General features: G+C 48.7%; 1 protein-coding gene across 3 annotated transcripts in view; it reads left to right on the top strand.

The window, feature by feature from the left end:
- The window catches only part of MAPKBP1 (mitogen-activated protein kinase binding protein 1), a 51941-nt gene extending 31436 nt beyond the window's left edge, over nucleotides 1-20505 (top strand). For 2 of the 3 annotated variants that reach the window (XM_079128753.1, XM_079128755.1), the window contains 29 exons: nucleotides 3299-3361; nucleotides 3571-3628; nucleotides 4372-4542; nucleotides 4921-5058; nucleotides 5279-5461; nucleotides 5682-5699; nucleotides 6255-6415; nucleotides 7206-7395; nucleotides 8103-8249; nucleotides 8470-8645; nucleotides 9647-9738; nucleotides 10141-10266; nucleotides 10613-10683; nucleotides 10780-10901; nucleotides 11167-11242; nucleotides 11355-11466; nucleotides 11642-11705; nucleotides 11957-12091; nucleotides 12272-12408; nucleotides 12615-12670; nucleotides 13651-13887; nucleotides 14360-14526; nucleotides 14726-14871; nucleotides 14976-15173; nucleotides 15343-15427; nucleotides 15709-15992; nucleotides 16196-16795; nucleotides 17390-17475; nucleotides 18104-20505. In XM_079128753.1, coding sequence (XP_078984879.1) covers nucleotides 3299-3361; nucleotides 3571-3628; nucleotides 4372-4542; nucleotides 4921-5058; nucleotides 5279-5461; nucleotides 5682-5699; nucleotides 6255-6415; nucleotides 7206-7395; nucleotides 8103-8249; nucleotides 8470-8645; nucleotides 9647-9738; nucleotides 10141-10266; nucleotides 10613-10683; nucleotides 10780-10901; nucleotides 11167-11242; nucleotides 11355-11466; nucleotides 11642-11705; nucleotides 11957-12091; nucleotides 12272-12408; nucleotides 12615-12670; nucleotides 13651-13887; nucleotides 14360-14526; nucleotides 14726-14871; nucleotides 14976-15173; nucleotides 15343-15427; nucleotides 15709-15992; nucleotides 16196-16795; nucleotides 17390-17475; nucleotides 18104-18331 — 4327 coding nt within the window. In that variant the 3' untranslated portion in view covers nucleotides 18332-20505. The remainder of the gene's footprint in view (nucleotides 1-3298; nucleotides 3362-3570; nucleotides 3629-4371; nucleotides 4543-4920; nucleotides 5059-5278; nucleotides 5462-5681; nucleotides 5700-6254; nucleotides 6416-7205; nucleotides 7396-8102; nucleotides 8250-8469; nucleotides 8646-9646; nucleotides 9739-10140; nucleotides 10267-10612; nucleotides 10684-10779; nucleotides 10902-11166; nucleotides 11243-11354; nucleotides 11467-11641; nucleotides 11706-11956; nucleotides 12092-12271; nucleotides 12409-12614; nucleotides 12671-13650; nucleotides 13888-14359; nucleotides 14527-14725; nucleotides 14872-14975; nucleotides 15174-15342; nucleotides 15428-15708; nucleotides 15993-16195; nucleotides 16796-17389; nucleotides 17476-18103) is intronic. The other variant, XM_079128754.1, reaches the window with a different exon arrangement.
- Nucleotides 20506-20573: the final 68 nt, after the last annotated feature.

Raw genomic sequence — 20573 nt, forward strand, 5'->3', positions numbered from 1 at the left:
GAAGTTTGAGGGGCCAAGATTGTGGCTCAGTGGTAGAGTGCTTGCCTCACATGTGTGAGGCACTGGGTTTTATCCTCAGCATCACGTAAAATGAATAAACAAAGTAAATGTATTGTGTCCATACAACTAAAAAATAAATAAATTTTAAAAAAGAAGAAATTTGAAGCCATAGGGTCTCTGGTTGAACCTTCTGTGCCTGCTCTCTGCATGGGTTGCTGTAGTCATAATTCATTCCAGGGTTCATTTAGCGCTGCCTTTCAGAGGTTGGAGAATGGTAGAGAATGGTAGAATCCTATCAGTTATGCTGGATGCTTCATGATGGCAGCAGGCCTGGACCTGTGCAGGGAATTGGGTAATCTGGAGGGCTTGGTCCTTCCTGGCACTAGTGCTCCACACATGACTCCCAGAAGCTGAAGCCCAGAGGGACTGAGGCCTTACCCTCTTCCTGTGAAAGCAGGCAATCTCTCTGCACCCTCAGGTTCTGAGATACAGGAGTCAGACTGTTGAGCCCGCCCAGTCCAGCCCAGCCCTTGTCATATTGAGTATTTCAGTTAGCACTGCTGCAAGCTCATGCTGCCGGGCAGAAATGTGGAAATAGAGGGTGAAAGATGATGACAACTGTACTCCGCCCTGCTCTTCCTAGCTGAGGAGCTTGCTCAAAGTTCACCAAGAAGAATGAGAAGGCTCCTCCCTGAATAGGACCTCCTATTTTCTTGGGAGCTCAACCAGTTGGGCACACAGGGAGCCCTCATTTCAGCATTTGCATTATTGTTTCCACAGTGGTACTGTGACCATCAGTTGGTCTCTCTTTTTCCCTGTGTTGAATGGTTTTCAAATATGAATAACTGGGAGTAAAAAGTTGAGGTTAAGAGCCTCCCTCTGGGGCTGGGGAGATAGCTCAGTAGGTAGAGTGCTTGCCTTGCAAGCACAAGGTCCTGGGTTCAATCCCCAGCACCAAAAAAAAAAAAAAAAAAAAAAAAAAGAGCCTCCCTCTGTGTTTCTCTGCTTTGCTTGACTCTTCCATGCCATACCTGAGAACTTAACTTTTTTCTGGATGTGGTATGTGGTTGGCTAGCTAGATGATGGGTAAATGTGAGAATGGAGGGTTTGCTCAACTGCCTCTAGACAGACAGACAGACACATACTGCTGCTCTTTCTCCTCCTTCCACTGTGGAGTTGAACTTACAAGAAGGGGGAAACAGGATGTTGTGTACCAAGAAGACTCAGAATTTGTAAGCAATGACCTGGAAAGTGTTTTTAAGTAGTCTGATGCACTGACCTTTAAAGGCTACAATGCTGCTTTGGGATGATGGGCTTAAGGGAAAACTCATAGGTTTATCATAGAGCCCTCAACACTTAACTTTTTCTGGATGTGGTATGTGGTTGGTTGGATTGTACATCAGGTTAATTCAAGTGTATCAACTTTGAGCAGAAGCCCTCTGCCATGGTTCATCTAATCAGAAAGCTAGGTAATGGCTAGGGATGTAGCTCAGTGGTAGAGTGCTTGCTTAACATCCATGAGACCCTGAGTTCAATCCCTAGCATCACCAAAAAAAAAAAAAAAAAAAAAAATAGGTAACCCACAACCAATCAGACTGGAAACCTTTGCTAAAGAGATGGACTTACACAGGGCCTCCTTAACAGGTCAGCACAGATTATAAGAAGGTTCAGAAAATATCAGTTGACCACTGAAAATTATTGGGCTGAATTCATGACGATGTCAGACCTTGTGTGTATTTTTGTCATACACTGAAAAAAGTCTTAAAATCTGAATGTCTAAATCTGTATACTTTGAACTAGAACTGATTTTTTTTTTTTCATGTACCTATTCAGGAATGATTGGGCACTGTTTCCAAAGGTCATCTTGTTTTTGCCATATTGTAAAACTCTCCTGACTACAACATTCTAGAATGGGAAGCAGGAGTCTAGAAGTTGGTATGAAAAAAGAAAGGAGAGGAGAACACATAAAGGGAACAAGGAAAGAGTAGATGGAGAGAGGAGGAAATTAAAAAAAAAAAAAAAAAAAAGAGTAAGGAAGGAATCAGCAGATTAAGTTAAAGGAGATGTGGGGCTCAGGAATTCCAAAGCTATTGGTCAGTCTGGAAGTTCTGGGCATGTTTGGTCACATTAGAGGTCTCAGTGTCTCCAGAGAAGAGTACCTGGGGATTTACAAAATGAATTGTTTTCTTGAGCTTAAGGTGCTAGGCTCTCACTAGCAGCTTGTATCTCTTCCACTTCTAGTTTCTAGCAGCAGTGGGGTTTAGACATGGGGACTACAGTAGGCTTCCCTCTAACAGAAGTTTAGGACTAGGGGAAGTAGCTCTCTGCTCACTGTCTTCTCCTTCCCTTCCCTGGTGGAGCAGCTTCCAACCTTGCTCTTGTCAGCTAGTTCCACTGCTAATGAAGAGGTGAGGTAGGTGGGGAACAGGCCAGAGCCTGCTAACAAGACATTGCCTGGTTACCGGCTTCTGGCTTCTTGCTTCTGATGCCTGCCAGCTGGCTTCCCTCCCTGGAGATGCCTCTGGGTAGTCTGGACCTAATCCTGTTCAGCAGTCTCATCACCTGGCTGGAGAGGGTTGTCCCTGCCCTTCTCTGCAAGGTGGGCAGAGTCCCTGCTTGTCTCCTTGTAGCAGTCAGGAGGCCCTTTCCAGGGATTATCTGAGATAGAGTTGGGAGCTTTGTGGCCTATAAGATTTTTTCAGGCCTTCTTAAGCTATCTTTGTCTCCTGTCTCTGTCTTACCAGGCCTTCCTGCAGTTTGATCCCCTAGAGGCCTCCCATGCCCTTCCTTGTACAATATGTAGAGGTTATGAAGGCCAGTTCCTGCAAAGTATACATATGTCTGCACATGAAAGAGGCTTTACCCTCCTTAGGGCACAAATGGCTGTGAGCAGGCTCTAAGCCTGGGAACCGGCTGTATACCTGAGACCTGGTTTGCCTAAATCACACTGATTCTTCCCTCCTTCACCCCCTTCCTCAGGTATTTGCAAGGGCTCTGGGAAGTCCTGTGTCCATGCTCTTCTTTGGGGCTATGGCCAGCAATTGAGTTGGTACTTGGGAACTTGGTGGGTATAGATGTCCAAGGGAGCTTTTTCATCCTCTGGGGCTACAGAGATAGTCAGTCCCTCTTGGGTGGGGAAAGGAAGCAAGAACAATTTTCTAAGAGAAAGCATTGGAACCTCTCTGAGCTTGAACAATCCAGCTCCCTCTGCTGGGTAACCAGAAGTCCCAGGTGGCCTGGGGGCTTCTGGGAGAGTTATGGTTTGGTGCTGAGCCTCATGTTTCACTCATCTCCTCAGGTGTGTGGTTGTGCTTTTCAATCCCCGGAAACACAAACAGCATCACATCCTCAACAGTTCCAGGTAGGTGGACCTGGCTTCAGGGAAAACTTCTTCCTCCTGGCAGCATGAGAGGACACTGGGGCTCTGGGGACTGGGACTTGGTTGGGGCCAGAGCAGATAGGGCAGTGCCATGCCATTGGAGTCTCCTGATTGTGCCTTGGAAGAGACCCTGGCAGGGGATAGGAGGGCATATTGCCACTGCCCCTCTGAATCTGCCCCATCTCTTGCAGGAAAACTATCACAGCCCTTGCCTTCTCCCCAGATGGCAAGTACTTGGTCACTGGAGAGGTGAGTGAAGGAGAGAAGCAACAGTATTATCAAGAGTGTTGGGTGGCCTGCCCTCAGTAGAAACCATAATCCTGTGTCCAGTTAGGGCTGCTGTCACTTTGTCTTCCTGAACTGATGCTAAATCCTTTTTTTTTCTATACCTTAAACAAGTAGTTCTTAAGCATTGGTATGCATCAGAATCACCTGGAAGGCTTGATAAAGTGCACGTTGCTGGGCCTGCCCTTAGAGTTGTCTGATTCTACAGTTCTGGGAATCCCCAAATGACTTTTCTAACAAGTTCCCAGATAATGCTGATGTGGGTGATTAGGGAAGCATACAGAAAACCACTGACCTAAAATATTCCTTATCCCTGGAGGCCCCCTGCTGGGCACATGCGGAATACCTCTTCCCTCTCAGTCTCTTATAGGAAGGGTAGAAATAAACATGAGTGGTGGACCGAAAGCTATCTGTTCATCAGAATCATTCAAGGAGCTTTGGCCAGATACAGAGATCTGGGCCTCTACCTGAATATACTGAATAAAATCTGGAACCACTGCCTCCCTGATAATCACTGAAATCCTCAAATATTTGTCATGTCTCCTCTATACCTTTGTCCTGAATAGCACCCTGCTCTTGACTTTTGGCCAGGAGACCATTAGAGATGGTGCCCAGTAGCTAAGGAGGTGAAGGCCCCCACTCTGAAAGACTAAGGGAGGCTTTGTATCTGTCTAAGGTCCTCACTTACAGTTCTTGCCTCCCTGCAGAGTGGGCACATGCCTGCCGTGCGGGTTTGGGATGTGGCTGAGCATAGCCAAGTGGCAGAGCTACAAGAGCATAAGTATGGTGTGGCTTGTGTGGCCTTCTCCCCTAGTGCCAAGTACATTGTCTCCGTGGGCTATCAGCATGATATGATTGTCAACGTTTGGGCCTGGAAGGTGAGTGGTAGGTGGGATGGCCTGGCAGCTTTTTGGGGGTCGAAGTGTCAGTTGTGGAATCAGGAAGCTGCTGTCCTGAACTGCTTCAATCCACCTTGCTGATCTCATTCTCATCCTTGAAAATTATCTGAAGCAGTAAACAGCAACTGTGTTTCAACCATATTGAAAGGGCTTGCTTTTTGCCTTCAATGACCTCCAAAGGAAATTTATCTTTTCAATTCCTCTAGAAGGGAATTTTCTCCCACGCCTTTTTCCAGCAGATCTTGGAAAGAAACATTTTTTTTTCCAAGTAGAATTTTTTTCTAACTCTTCTATTCTGAGTCTCTTTCTGAGTCCAGAGAGGCAAATCCTTGATTCTTCCTTTGACTTTCCCACCAGAAAAACATTGTGGTAGCCTCCAACAAGGTGTCTAGTCGTGTGACAGCTGTGTCCTTCTCTGAAGATTGCAGCTACTTTGTCACTGCAGGCAACCGGCACATCAAATTCTGGTACCTCGATGACAGCAAGACCTCAAAGGTGAGATGCTGAGGCTCAGCACCCTCCAGGAGACTGTTCTACTTGGGCCTATTCTCCTTGCTCAGCCATCACACAGAAATTTTGAATGAGCCACATGCTATCTGGGTTGAACAGTAGTCTCAAAGAACAATGGGCCTTGCCACTTCCCCTCTCCTAGGGCCTCTTTTCCAGGGGCAGGTTTTAGGGTAGATGGATGGCTAATGGTGGCATGTTTCTACAGGTGAATGCCACTGTGCCCTTGCTGGGTCGCTCAGGGTTGTTGGGGGAGCTGCGGAACAACCTGTTTACTGATGTCGCCTGTGGCCGAGGAAAGAAAGCAGACAGCACCTTCTGCATCACATCCTCAGGCCTGCTGTGTGAGTTCAGTGATCGCAGGCTTTTGGACAAGTGGGTGGAGCTGAGGGTAAGTACCTCTGTACTGGGGAAGGTAATGGCTTAAATTGGGAGAACTGTGTCAGGGGCTCCAGACCCCAGGTCACAGGCCTTCATGCGTGCAGATGGGGACTCCAGGAGAAGAAAGGCTGGGGTGCAAGAGCTTGGCCCAGTGCCAGCCCCTGGTGATCTGTGTAACTGCCTCCTTTTGCTCTTTCTCTCTCTCTCCCTTGCTTTCCTCTTCTGCTCAGAACACAGACAGCTTCACAGTAAGTGCTGCCTATACTTCCTCTATTTCATACTTCCTCTATTTCTCAGGCTGTTTCTCTTTGCTGGGCTTTTCCTTCTTTATCCTTTTTTTTTTTTTTTTTGGTACTGGGGATTGAACCAAGGGGTGCTCAACCATTGAGCTATAGCCCCAGACCTTTTAATTTTTTATTTTGAGACAGGTTCTCACTAAGTTGCTGAGGTTGGCTTTGAACTTGAGATCCTCCTGCCTCAGCCTCCAGAGCTTCTAGAATTATAGGTGTGCGCCACTACACCTGGCTACTTTATCCTCTTTGCCAAAACCTCTGGTACCTTAGAAGGGTCCCTGATCTCCATCCCCCAACTGCACAAGGCAGTGGACTCTCTGGCCACCTGCTGCTGGAGGGAGGGCATCACTGGATGACAGCTGAAGGGCTCAGGACATAGCAGCTGAGCTGCTGTTCTCTTGCCCCCACCTTGACTTGTCTCTCCTCTTGGCAGGTGACTGTTATTGAGGGGTTGGGGAGAAGACTGAATGGGCAGGTGGCCCTTATTGACCTGAGTCCCTCTGCCCACAGACCACAGTGGCCCACTGCATCTCTGTGAGCCAAGACTACATCTTCTGTGGTTGTGCTGATGGTACTGTGCGTCTTTTCAACCCCTCTAACCTACACTTCCTCAGCACTCTGCCTAGACCCCATGCCTTGGGGACAGACGTTGCCAGCATCACTGAGGCCAGGTGAGATATGTGGGCCCTTGCCTCCATTCATTGCCATACTGTGTGTCCAGCCTTCCTTGTCAGTGCTTCAGAGAATAAGTGAAGAGTGTATTCATGCCAAAAGATTACCAGGAGCACCTCTGTAGACAAATTAATTTGGCTTTATTGATGCTTTTAAAACCAATGAGACCACACACAATGGAGGACCAGGAAGTATCCCAGTAGGTGGGATGTATACTTATTATAGGATTTGGGGTTGCATTACATTATTTTAGAAATAGTTCAAGAGATTGAAGTTTTTTTCTGGTTGGATGCTATCAGGAAACAATTCCTGGGGGAAATTTCACAACCAGCCCTCTTGATGCTTTTTATCTAAGAATTAGAAGGGAAAGTATGGGATAAAGCTGTCATATGGTAAAGAAGTGACCATCAATCATGTTAGACAGGAAAGGGTTATGTTTGATCATTTTTGAGCATTTTTGAGGCTTGGATGGTGATCTTGTTTTCATCTGTGTGCAGAAATGATTACAGAACAGTCTCATTTGTTTTGCCCTATCATGGCTACAGAATCACCTTGTCTGGCTTTGACATTCTGTGAACTTTATTTTGTTCATCAAGAGAGCACTGTGGCCCAGTAGCTAGTACTGGTCAGCTCTCAACTGATGGTTATAAGAGGCTACTTTCTTCTCAAGCAACTACCTCCAAACTTGCAAGACTACAGAGGACACCCGTGCCCTGCCCCTTTCTTTGTGAGTCGGCTTCTCTTCATTCCCTTTGGTCTCACCAGTTTGCTTTGTCCTCTCCCCAACAGTCGCCTCTTTTCTGGAGGGGCAAATGCTAAGTATCCAGACACCATTGCCTTGACCTTCGATCCAACTAATCAGTGGCTGTCTTGTGTGTACAATGACCACAGCATCTATGTTTGGGATGTGAGGGACCCTAAGAAAGTGGGCAAGGTGTACTCAGCTCTGTATCATTCCTCCTGCGTCTGGAGTGTGGAGGTATGTGGGCTGTCCTGGTTTGCTGGGATGCCGTTGTGAGGACAGAAAGTGGGGAACCCTAAGTATAATCTTATGTTCCTATTGCCCCCCTATTTCTCCAGTGACATCCCTATCATGGATCCTGGGATTGAGCTTGAATTTTACTGCTATGTATTCTAGGCTTTTTCCAATGTGCCCCTGTCTGACCTTGGTTTTACCTCATCCTGGGATCAGTGATCTTGAACAAATTATTAAACTTAACCAACCTCAGTTTCCTCAGCTGTAAAATGATATGTCTGATTCATCTAATTTTTGTAAGAATAAAATGGAAATATTTAAGTGGGAGACATAAAGGAGTGCCTGGTGCATAGTAAGTGCTTGATTAATGGGCTTTCCCTTAGTAATTATATAGAGTATGGGGCTGGGGTTGTGGCTTAATGGTAGAGTGCTTGCCTGACACATGTGAGGCACTGGTTTGGAGCCCCAGCACCACTTAAAAATAAATAAATAAACAAATAAATAAATAAGGGTATTGTGTCCATCTACAACTAAAGAATATCTTTAAAATTATATAGAGTATATAACAGTTACAGCTTGCTTACTATATGTGAGGCACCCATCTAAGTCATAGCCAGCATTCTGTTTTTTATTTCATTCCCTTCCATTTCCTTGGACAGACAAGACTGCTTCCTAAATGGAGGTCTGACTTTTTCCCTCTGTTCCTCCAGGTCTACCCTGAGGTGAAGGACAGTAACCAGGCCTGCCTGCCCCCCAGTTCCTTTATAACCTGTTCCTCAGACAATACCATCCGCCTGTGGAACACAGAGAGCTCAGGAGTACATGGCTCCACCCTGCACCGAAACATCCTCAGTAATGTGAGCCTGAGGCCCTGGGGCCTCCACTCTATACTTGATACCCTGGTGCCCACAGCCTTCACACATCATTCTCAACAACTGGGCCCACAGGCCTTGCTTTTCCAGCTCTTACTTGGGTGGGCTGTATGAGTCAAGGTTTATATTGCCCAGCATTTCTTTTCCCTCTCAACTGTACTGTGTCAAGTTTGACTTATCCACATCTTCTGACCTGTTCTACTAGGATCTCATTAAGATAATCTATGTGGATGGGAACACTCAGGCTCTACTGGACACTGAGATGCCTGGAGGAGACAAAGCTGATGGGTCCTTGATGGATCCCCGTGTGGGCATCCGCTCTGTGTGTATCAGCCCCAACGGACAGCATCTAGCTTCAGGAGACCGCATGGGCACACTTAGGTAATGCCAGGTCCAGTGTGGGTACTGACCTGTGGTGTAGGCTGGGGTAGTTAGGGCCCCAAGAACAGAGCTTTAGGAGGGTTGTCTCAAAAAGCTTGAGGAACAAGGTATTTATTACTTGAAAAGGAAAGATAATAACTTTACCATGAGAAAAACCAACAGAAACCATCTTAACCAAGTGATCATAGTTAATATCCATACATCAACATGAGGAAGCCCATAATTTGATGTTCTAAATATATAACATTGTTTCTGTGGTATTATTACCAAAAATACATAAACTCAATTCATTCATGAGAAAACACCAGACAAACTTAAACTGAGATACATATGACAAGAGTAATTGATCAATATTTTTCAGAAGTGTCAGGGACATGAAAGGTAAGGAAAGACTGAAAAAACTATTACAGACTATAGAGGTTAAGAAGTAACAACTAGATGACATTTAACAACTACTTGACTCTGGATCGGATTCTGGATCAAGTAAAAGGACTTGTGGAAAAATGGTGAAATTTGAGTAAGGTTTTTGTTTTTGTTTTCTTTTTCATTATCTAGGGAATACTTAAATGGTTTCTAAATCAAGTATAGATAAGAAGTTACATACTTAATATAGTATGTTACCTCTGTACAAATAGAAAAAGGGTTTTTAGTAAATAGTATTGTACTATAATTTTCTGGTTCTTTTTTTTTTTTTTTTTTTTTTTTTTTGCGGTACTGGGGATCAAACTCAGGGCCTTGTGCTTGCAAGTCAAGCACTCTACCAGCTGAGTTATCTCCCCAGCCCAATTTTCTGGTTCTTATCATTGTAGTATATAAGAAGTTAACATTAGTGAAAACTAAGGAAGGGAAATAAGAAACTTCTGTACTTTTTTTGAACTTTTCTCTAGGCTTAAATGTTTGAAAAGAAAAAAAGAGTTTGGGAGAGATATCAGAGAAAGGGGATGAGTCCTTCCTCCTGTGACCTGGCAATGACCTCTTTCTTCCTGTGCTCCCCTTTGCAGGGTGCATGAACTGCAGTCTCTGACTGAGATGCTAAAGGTGGAGGCCCATGACTCAGAGATCCTGTGCTTGGAGTACTCTAAGCCAGATACAGGTAAGCAGGATGCCCACTCTGTAGCCCAGAATGGCATAGGGTTCCTCCAGACCCTCTAGTGCCACTTATATCTATCCTGGTTCTTTTTTTAAAATATTTTTTTAGTTGTTGATGGGCCTTTATTTTTTATATGCATAATTGAGAATTCAACCCAGTGCCTCACACATGCTAGGCAAGCACACTGAACCACAACCCCAGCCCTATATCCTGGCTTTTATACATGAGGCTGATAATCTTTTAGATCATTGATCTTTGTAGGGTTAGAAGAGGACAGCTTTGTCCCTGCTCCATGATTGATGTAGCTTATGGATATGAGATTCAATTCCCTTGGGGCTCTTTGTCAGGCATAGTTAAGATCCTACTCAGGGAACATGTAGGTTGATTGAGTTCTTCCAACCCTAGGTCTGAAGCTGCTAGCATCAGCAAGCCGTGACCGGCTGATCCATGTGCTGGATGCTGGGCGGGAGTATAGCCTACAGCAGACACTGGATGAGCACTCGTCTTCCATCACTGCTGTCAAATTTGCAGGTGGGACAGGGCAATTGAGACATATCCTGCCACTTACACCACCTCCTACTTCTGTGAGAAAGATCTGCCAGTGGTGTAGAAGTGTTGGACAGCAGCTGGGAGGCTGGGGGTTGGATGGGAAGACAAGTAGAATATAGTCTTTCAGTCTGGAGAACCCTTAGCAAATCAGTTTGGGCTGCAGATGGGGAGAAAGGAAAACCTGGGTTTAGAGGGAAGCATTCTGTTTTAATTGGTTGGCTCACCATGTAGAACAGCTTGAATGGGGTAAAATATGGAGGGAAGGCAAAGCAAAGTTGCTCCCATATAGTGGGAATGGTGGGAATAGCTAGGCCCCCTTCCTCCATAGCCAGCGATGGACAAGTGCGCATGATCAGCTGTGGAGCAGACAAGAGCATCTATTTCCGCACTGCACAGAAGGTGAGGGTACTGGGAGATCAAGGGAGGTAAAAGCAGGTCTCAGTGGGTCTGGTGAAGTATTTGGGTATGTGACTGCCCGCATCTCCACCCCTGCAGTCTGGAGATGGAGTACACTTTACACGGACACACCATGTGGTACGGAAGACAACCCTCTATGACATGGACGTGGAGCCCAGTTGGAAGTACACGGCCATTGGCTGCCAGGACCGAAATATTCGGTAGGCATCCCCTCTCAGAATGTCAGAGCACATTCTTTCATGTTCTAAGGGATCCAACTCTACACTGCTCGGTTCCCACATTTATCTTTTTGTCCAGGACTTTGTATCCCCTTTGAAACTACAGAATGAGTACTTTGCCTTATCCAAAAATGGTGGCCTCTATGGTGTTTGGGGGTAGTTCCAAGAAGTGACTGCTGGCATTTCTACCACCCAGCTGTGCTTGATTGTCACTCCTCCTTATAAGAACAAGTGTGTTTCTTTATAGGATCTTTAACATCAGCAGTGGGAAACAGAAAAAGCTGTTTAAAGGGTCACAGGGTGAGGATGGCACTCTTATTAAGGTAAGGGCCAAGTGGGATAGGCACTGGGCCAGGGGACAGGGGGACAGAGCAGTATGAGGTGGAGAAGCAGTGGTTCTTCTTTACTCTTCATCTGTATGACTCTACTCCTTAGGTGCAGACAGACCCCTCAGGGATCTACATTGCCACCAGTTGTTCTGACAAGAACCTCTCCATTTTTGACTTCTCCTCAGGCGAGTGCGTGGCCACCATGTTTGGCCATTCGGGTAAGTGTAGCCTAGCCCCACTACTCTATACCTGGAACTTTAATCTTTCTTTCTTGTGACCAAACCGAGATAACTGACCCTCCCCTCCAGCCAAACACCATCCATGGCTAGGTCATACAAGAGTGTGGTTGGGAATTCAGGATGACTCATAGACCATATTCTTTGTTCTTCACAGAGATTGTTACTGGCATGAAATTTAGTAATGATTGCAAACATCTCATCAGTGTTTCAGGGGACAGGTAAGCAGAAGCCAGCTTCCCCTGTGCCAGATTCTTCCTCTGTGCCACAAACAGACTGCCCCTCCCCTCTTTTCATCTCACAGGTTCTCTGGGAAATAGGGCTGAACAGGGAAATTTCTTGACTGGGCCTAATGTGGCAGTGGAGGGTGGCTGGGATCTTCTTGCCAGTCTACAGGGAAGGAAGGCTATGGTGTTGCCACCTTGAGTCCTGCCCTGCTCCTCTCTTACCCAACTCTGTGGCTATATTCCAGCTGCATATTTGTATGGCGCCTGAGCTCTGAGATGACCATCAGCATGAGACAACGTCTGGCTGAGCTGCGCCAGCGTCAGCGAGGGGGCAAGCAGCAAGGACCAACCTCCCCCCAAAGGGCTTCTGGACCCAACCGGTGAGAACAGAATGTGGGCAAATGATGGGTGGGTGTCCAGATGGCTTGCTGTGATCTCACTGCTCCTCCTGCCATTCAGCAACTATTTCCCAAGACCTTGCTTCTCACATAGAACTGTCATATTGACTTTTTCCTCCAGTAAATATCCTTTCCCCATGACCTCCCTTATCTTGGACTCAGGCCCCAGACCCCAGTGATGCTCTCTCCTGGACCAGTTCTTTCATCAGACAGTGACAAGGAGGGAGAAGATGAGGGAACTGAAGAAGAAGAACTGCCAGCTCTTCCCATCCTTGCCACGAGTACCAAGAAAGAACCTGGTCTGTAGCAGTCTGTTGTGGGCCAGACAGCCACCAGGTGGTGTAATGGCTAGATAGATCCTTTCTGGGACCCTAGGGTGAGAGTAGCATGAGCTGAGGAAACTGGGGCATCACTGTGGCAATGCAGGAGATGGGCTGTTGTGGGGCCCTGACTCCAGGGGTGGGTAGTAAGGAGAAACTCCCTCTGACTTCTCATTTCTCTCTAGTCTCGGTCCCCAGCCCAGCCCTGTCCCGAAGCCTATCACACTGGGAGATGAGACGAGTAAGTCACCATTGTTTAAATGTGCTTCAAGAGTTACAGGAGGTGAAATGATGGTGGGGAGGGAGCAGAGCTCTCTGTGCCTTGTGAGGCATTTGGACATAGGGTATCATGTATCCAAGGAAAGCATTACCAGGGGAAGTTCAAGCAGCTGGGCTGGTCCCAGGTTAGGAGTGAAGAAAGTCCTAGTCTCTCCATTCTGTGCCAGAAGAGGTTATTTAGCACTCAGGGAATTGTTCCACCTGTTCAGCTGCCTGGGACTTGGGAGAAATGCCATCTGAAAGCAACTTGAGGTAGGGAATAGAAAAGGGATATGAGCCACATGTTTAGAATTGAAGTCCAGGAAAACTAAGCATCCAAAGAGCAGAAATGAGAAATTGTAGTTCTAAAGACCTCAATTAGGAGTTAAGCATAGAACTTGCAGAATAGTTGGAGGGAAAAGGCCATAAAAGGACCATTTACTGAGTGACTACTTGAAGGTAGCCAAAGGAAGTTTAAGACTTTCATAGCAAGCCCCAAAGCAGCCCAGCCCATGCTGGTATTTCAAGCCAGTCACCCTGTGTCAGTAGCTGCATTTTCATAGAGTGATGGTAGAATGGTATCTGCTGTGTTACTTTGACCACACGGAGCATCTCAAGCCTGGATTTTGATTTGTCCTTGCTTTTGTGAAGAGACTTTGGGGCTCTCTTGGGTCTGACTTCAGAGTAGGGAACCTTTAGAGACATGGTGAAGGCAGAGACTAGACATTGGCCTCACCTGAAGGCCACCTACTGTGTGTGGGACTTGGACTGGTAACTAAAGTCCTGTGGGCTTCCATTCCCTCATCTGTAAGAATGGGGATAATAATAATACCTACTTCATAAGATTGTTGTGAGGATGAAATGAACTAGTTCCTGGCATGTAGTAAGGGACATATCTAATGCTTATTGATAGCATTATGTGGTTCTTGTTGTTACTCCTTCTTCACTTCCCATCCCTACCAGGCACACGAGACGGTGGAATTCTTGGATCCAACTCCTATAGCCAACTCAGGACCCAGAAGAAGGGGGCGTTGGGCTCAGCCCGGTGTGGAACTGAGTGTTTGCTCTATGCTGGATCTGCGGCAGTTGGAGACCCTGACCCCAAGCCCTCAGGGCCACAGCCAGGACTCTCTGGCCATAACTCCATCTGGTCCTGGGAAGCATGGTCAGCAGGCCCCGGCAATCTCTCATGCTAGCCAGGTGAGCCAGCTTTTCCCCAGATCTCTAGAGGTCTCCAGGGAGCCTTAGCCAGCTTTCAGCCAATACCTCATGCCAGTTCTGGGGCCTGAGCATTGGTTCATCTGTGATTGCTCTGCTCCTGTGGCACACAGGTCACCTGAACTGCAAGGTCAGGTTAGGGCCAGCTAGCTTTTATGGATAGTGATGGAGGTGGGCAGAGAAGGGTGGGGGTAGAGAGGCAAAGATGGCCTTTGCCCTGGGCCAGGTTCCTTGGAGGATTTGGTATTAAGTGGGAATGGAGGTATGCTAGTATAGGTTTTCCAGAAGCTCACAATACCAGTCAGAGCTTGGCTGCCTGGTGTCTGTCCTCAGAGCTGAAGTATTCAGCTCCCTCAGAATTGGTGCACACCAAATCCTTACCCCTCTCCACATCTTCACCAGGACCTTCTTCTCTCCTTAGTAACTCCCATAATGTTCCTTTGTATCTTCCCAGGGTGAAAAATCCCCTCAGCTTCAGGCTTCCCAACCCTGTTCCTGCCCCCACCTTATCCGATTGTTGTCACAAGAAGAAGGGGTCTTTGCCCAAGATATGGAGCCCGCACCCAATGAAGATGGTATTGTCTACCCAGAACCCAGTGACAGCCCCACCATGGATACCAGGCAAGGGTCGGGCCCTGGCCATAGCTCCGTTTTCCCTTCCCTCTGAGCAATTTTCAGCTGGGAGAGGGCTGGCCCCCAGGCTGCTAAGGGCTTGTCTGACATGACACCTCACCACCACCTCCTCCCTAGTCCTGCTCACAGGCAGGAATCCAGTGGGGCTGCTGCTGTCTTCTGCTCACTGCCTTTTCTTTTCTGGTAGTGAGTTCCAGGTGCAGGCTCCAACCCGAGGAACCCTAGGAAGAGTGTACCCAGGTAACAGGGGCTCAGAAAAGCATAGCCCTGACAGTGCCTGCTCTGTGGATTACAGCAGCAGCCGCCTTTCCAGCCCTGAGCACCCCAATGAAGGTGAGGCTACATCCCTGAGGGAGGGACCACTTGACTGAAGCAGGGGAGGAGGCTCTGGTGACAGATGGGTGCAGTGTGGTGCCTCTCCCCTCCCCAACATCCAGACTCCGAGAGCACAGAGCCCCTAAGTGTGGATGGCATCTCCTCAGACCTTGAAGAACCAGCCGAGGGTGACGAAGAGGAGGAGGAAGAAGATGGAGGCACTGGCCCCTTTGAGCTGCAAGAAGGCAGCCCCCACACTCCAGACCAGGAACAGTTTTTAAAACAGCACTTTGAGACTCTGGCCAATGGGGCTGCTTCAGGTGTGCTCAGAGGGTCAACATTTGGTCACTACACTCTTCCCTCTTCCTCTTCTTGACTAGCTGAGAGGGAGGTCAGGCAGGCATGCCTTGGGGTTTCCCTCTAGGGGAAGCAGAATCTGGGGCAAAGTCTTGTCTTTTTGTCTCAACTCATGATTTCCATGACTGGTAGGGGGCCCAGTGCGGGTACCAGAGAGGACAGAGTCTCGGAGCATCTCTTCACGATTCCTGTCACAAGCACAGACTCCTCCACTCAGGTACAGAGATCTCTTCCCACGCAAACTTGACTCTACTGACTTCCCAGTGCTCCTGCTTCTTGGGAGCACACAGCCCTTCTGTCTCCCCTCTGCAAGGGTGTTTTGCATTCCTAGTTTTAGGACATCTGGCCTCACCCCGACCCTGGTGGACTGGTTTGTGCCTGTCTTCTCCTGATACCTCTCTGGTGCAGGAATCAATCTTCTCCCCCTTCTCCCCCTGCTGCTTAGTGGGAGAAACACTAAGCTTTCTCTGGGCCTTCTTCCACATCTCCTCCCTATAGGGACTCATCCCCATCCTCCTCAAGCCTGGCACTGATGTCGAGACCCATCCAGGTGTCACAGGTGTCTGGTGAGCAACAGAGAGTCAGTGGTGCCAATCCCCCAGGAGCACCTCCAGAGGTGGAGTCCTCCCCTGGCAATCCCAGCCCCCATCAGGCATCCCCTGTGCTATTGCCACGTCGTCGTCACAACCTGGGCAGCAGCTGGGCTCCCAAGAGAGTGATCACCAATGGCCCCTCAGCTGGACTCCAGAAAGCCCAGTCTGTGCACAGTCTGGTGCCACAGGGTGAGGAGCCTGATGAGCTCAGCCCCAGAATGTGGGAAGTATGGAACACATGGGTGTGCTAGAGGAGAGTGGGCCTGGTGTATCTTCCACTGGGTATCCATTAGTGGGCATGTGCAAGGGAACACCAGCTCCTAGGGCTTGAGCTGTAGCACTTGGGATTCCTTCCTCACCACTTGACCTGTGTATATCTCTTGTCTCCTCAGCAAATGAGGTACCTTCATCAGGCCCGTTACTCTCATGGGACACAGAGGTCCAGGATGGCCTGGGTTCCCTGCCCCAGGATGATGGCTGTCCATCTCAGCCCGACTTCTACCAGAACCCAACCACTAGTTCTATGGCCAAGATATCCCGCAGCATCTCTGTTGGAGAGAACCTGGGCCTAATGATGGAAACTCAAGCTCCTCCCTCTATTCGCGTCTCGCCACTCAGCAAACAGGCCCTTCCCAGCCGGGCTCACCTGGTCCTGGACATCCCCAAACCACTGCCTGACCGTCCTACCCTGGCCACATTCTCACCTGTAACCAAGGACTGGGCCTCTGGTGAGGCAGAACAGCCTGGCTCCCCAGCAGGCCTAGGAAAGACTCACAGTACATCTGAGTGGCAGGCCTGTTTGGGTGAGGGCACTACTCCCAAGCCTATGACAGAGTGCCAGGCTCAATCTGGGCCCAACAGCCCCTGTGCCCAGCAACTGCCAGTCAGCAGCTTCTTCCGAGGCCCTGAGAACTTGCAGCCCCCACCCCCTGAGAAGACTCCCAATCCCATGGAATATACCAGGCCAGGGGCAGCCCTGAGCCAGAACTCAGGTGTGCACAGCTCCCAGCTCTCTTCTCCTGCCCTGTCCTCTCTCTCCTGTCTCTATTGGCCACTCCCTGGTCCATTCCATTTCTGTGCATCCAGCCTTGGTGTTCTTCATCCTGTCTGCTCCTGTCTGGCTCAGTTTATAAGTCATACCCCTGATGGTGAGACACTCCTGCCAACCTTCATGATCTCCTTGTGACCTACTTACCCCTTCAGTGACCTCTGGACCCTGGGGCTTGGGTTGGCCCTCTCCTCTGGATCTTATTGTCTATGTGGTATTGGAGAAGGGGTTATAAGGGAAGGGGAAAAGCAAGGCACAGTGGCACAGGCCTGTAGTCCCAGCTATTTGTGAAGTGTAAGCAGAGGATCACTTGAGCCCATGAGTTCAGGACCAGCCTGAGCAACATAGTGAGACCCTCTCATGGGGGTAGAGGGAGAGGTAATGTGGTATTCAGTGCCCTTCAGGAGGAAGTGACTGAGAGTAGATGGGGGTTTCAGTGCTGAGGGGAAGGTCTCTCTTGCTCTCTGAGTAGTCCTGAATGGGAAGGTCTGAAAGGGCAGTTTACTGAGCCTTTCTGAGCTGTATCTATTACTCACAGAACTGGTGGTGAGCCTGGAGCAATGTGAACAACTTGTGGCAGAGCTCCGTGGAAATGTGCGTCAGGCTATACAACTCTACCACTTGGTAAGTGTTGGGCACCAACTGGCAGGAAGACAGAGCATGACAGTTGGGCTAGGTGTTTGATAGCTGAGTGTCTAGAATGATAAAAAGGCTCTTCCACTAACAGTGTGGAGCACTCAAAGACATCCTGGACAGAAGAGGCAGGGTGTTAGAGGCCAGGCTAGACCAGACCTCTTGAACCTGGTACCTATTGGTCATTTCTAGTTAAGAGCTTGAAAACTCCTTAGAACATGGAAAGACTACATGTTCTAGTTTTCTCAAGGCAATCTCAGTTTATGCCTGTTGTCCTGTGTAATTATTAATACCATCCCTTTTCATATCCAAAAATTATCCGGCTATAGTCCAACAGGACCCAAGCTTTGAAAGAGAAAGTGGGGCCTGCATGGGTTGTGAGGAGTGGCTAACAATATGTAGATGGTTCCATAATCTGAAGGGATCCTCCTCTAGGTCACCCTCTAGTCTGTGAGGGTCCCATATTCCCAGGTCATAATTGATACTTGGAGTGTGGAACTCCCAAGCAGTCCCTTCTTCTGGGGTACCCTAGACCAGCTGGGTCCCCTCCTTTTTATATATCCAATGACAAGCCCCCTTCCACTGTTCCCCCGACTCACTTCTGGGGGTCTTATTGCAGGTGTCTGGCTGCAAGATGCCTTCAGCAGAGCAAAGTCGTATCACCCAGCTTCTCAGAGACACCTTCTCTTCAGTTCGACAGGAGCTAGAGGCCCTGGCGGGGACAGCATTGTCCAGCCCAGGCGGGAGCCCTGGGGCTGTGGGAGCTGAGCAAACACAGGCCCTACTAGAGCAATACTCGGAGCTGTTGCTTCGAGCCGTGGAGCGGCGCATGGAACGCAGACTCTGAGCTTCAGAAGCCTGGCTCAAGTGAATGCTCCCCCATTCCAAACTGCAACCCCTCTTCCACTCACCAACACCTGTGGGGATGCTTGGAGTGGATAGCAGGGATCAGTGCTCAGAGGTGAAGCAGTTTTCCCAGCTACTACTCCTGGAGCCCCTGTATTTATTAATTTATTTCCCTGACTGTTGCCTCACCTCTTTGAAACTTGGGCCTCCACAGCCCCTCCAATGGCTCATGGCAGGGGTAGGTCTTGAGTCTTTATTGTCTTGGTGCTGTGAGGGGTAGGAGGGCAGCCTGCCCCATCTAGGGGACACTGGGAAGGGCTTGCCCTCTCTTTTTAGAAGCCATTTGAAATTACTTCAGGGATCAGCTCCCTGGGGTGGAGCATTCACAGGGTACTCCATGGGGGTAGAGGTGAGAGGTAATGTGGTATTCAGTGCTCTTTGTCAACTTTGGACCTTCACCTCTTTCCCTTCCCCTCCCACACCAGCTACACTCTCCTGACTGCCAGTGCAGGAGTTGTTTTCCCCAATTCCTGGTAATTTAGAAAGGCAGAGCTGCCTGGTGTTTCAGAGCATCCCTAGCCAGAGGAGACTCGAGTTGGCATCAGGACCTGAGTCCCCACATTCCATTCTCATTCAGCCCCAAAGAGGGCCCTAGTATTGTCTCTACCCGAGTGCTCCCTTTTCTCCCTCTGTCAGAGCTTGTGGATCCAGCTGTGGGGCATTGCTGCAGGACAGTAAAGCCCTCTGCTGGGCAAACATGAAGCCCTGTCCTCCTTTCCTTATTCCCTTAGCCTTCCCTATCTCCCAGCCCAAGTCCCCAGCAGGCTGCTGAGGCCCAAGGGTCACCAAGTTCTCCCTGCATCCTGAGTGATGCTGTAAGAAGCCTGTGTGGAATTTCCTTCATGGTTTACAGGGCACTGGCCCACCTTCTGAGGACCTTGGCCACAGATGAAATCACACATATACATACATGTACATACAAACAGTTGGGTGCTCATTGCTAGAGCTCTTGGCTGACTGATATATGCCTGGGTTCCTCTCACACTCTGCCTCAGTTTCACCACCCTAACTTGTGGAACTCATCAAGGAGCACAAAAAGGAATGGAACACACTAAATCCAAATTCTGAATTCTTAGTTTCCACAGCCTAGTTATGTGATGGCCCATTAGACACTTAATAGGTGGAGCCTCCTCAAAGGTAGTGCTGGGTACCCATAAAGGGTGCTGTAGATACTGGAGGTCGTGGGAAGGGAGGCACCAGGGCCAAGAGACACACTAGAAAAGTAGGTGGGACAAGTAAGTGGCAGAGGTGAGGGGATAGATTGGAATTTAAGGGGCCATTCTTGAGGGGAAGGAGAGGGTGTAGTAGGACCATGGGGTAGGACCAAGTAGTGATGCAGTTATTGCAGTGTAGGGGTGAAGAATGTGTCTCTGGGCCCTCCTGCTTCCCTCTGCCCCAGGCAAAGCAGGGCAGCATTTACCAGAGCTTCAGGCCATTAAAAAAACCAGCTTACCTGGCTGCAGACTCTGTATGTAACAGCTATAAAGAGATTGGGTTCTGGAGCATGCCCAGCTCTGTTCAGTCAGCCTGTATGCTCTGAGCAGACCAAAACCTCTCTTGCCCCCACTCTTCTCTACCACCAGCACCTGCATGGTCAAACTCAAATGAAATCCTGGCCCCCCAAATCTTACACAGCTGGGGGTGGACCCTGGCAGCACTGAAGCTGCCTGCCAGAGGATTAGAAAGTCACTCCAGATGTGCCCCAACACCAGCCACAGTCCACCACAAAGGCTCAGGCTTGGCATTGCAACTCCCTGATCCACCCGGGCCAGGTTCTTAGCAATCCTCAGTCAGATCCTTTACGAGGAAAGAGCTACATTCCTGCTAAGGTTTGTGAGAAGGTAGCTGTCCTTTTGCTAACCCCTGCCCAGGGTGGGTGGGGTCTTGTGGCCGGGTTGGTGCCCCGACCCCTTCTGCATGTCTGAAGCCACCGGTAACTGCCGCCCCCGTCCATACTTGTTCCGCCCCAGTTTGAAAGCCCCTTATTTATAACTTTTATACTTTCTTCGGGCAGTGGCGCTTGTCTCCTCCCCGGCCGCACGGGGCGGGGACTGTTTTTAACGTGTCCGTTTGTACTGATGTATGAACTTGTCAATAAATGCAATCATTTGTTAACTCTGGGGTAGCAGCAAGCGGGACCGCTGAAAGAAAGCCCTGCTCCTCGCTCCATCGAGTGGAACGTG

This window comes from Sciurus vulgaris (genome assembly GCF_902686455.1).
Source record: "Sciurus vulgaris genome assembly, chromosome: 2".
NCBI classification, from domain to species: domain Eukaryota; kingdom Metazoa; phylum Chordata; class Mammalia; order Rodentia; family Sciuridae; genus Sciurus; species Sciurus vulgaris.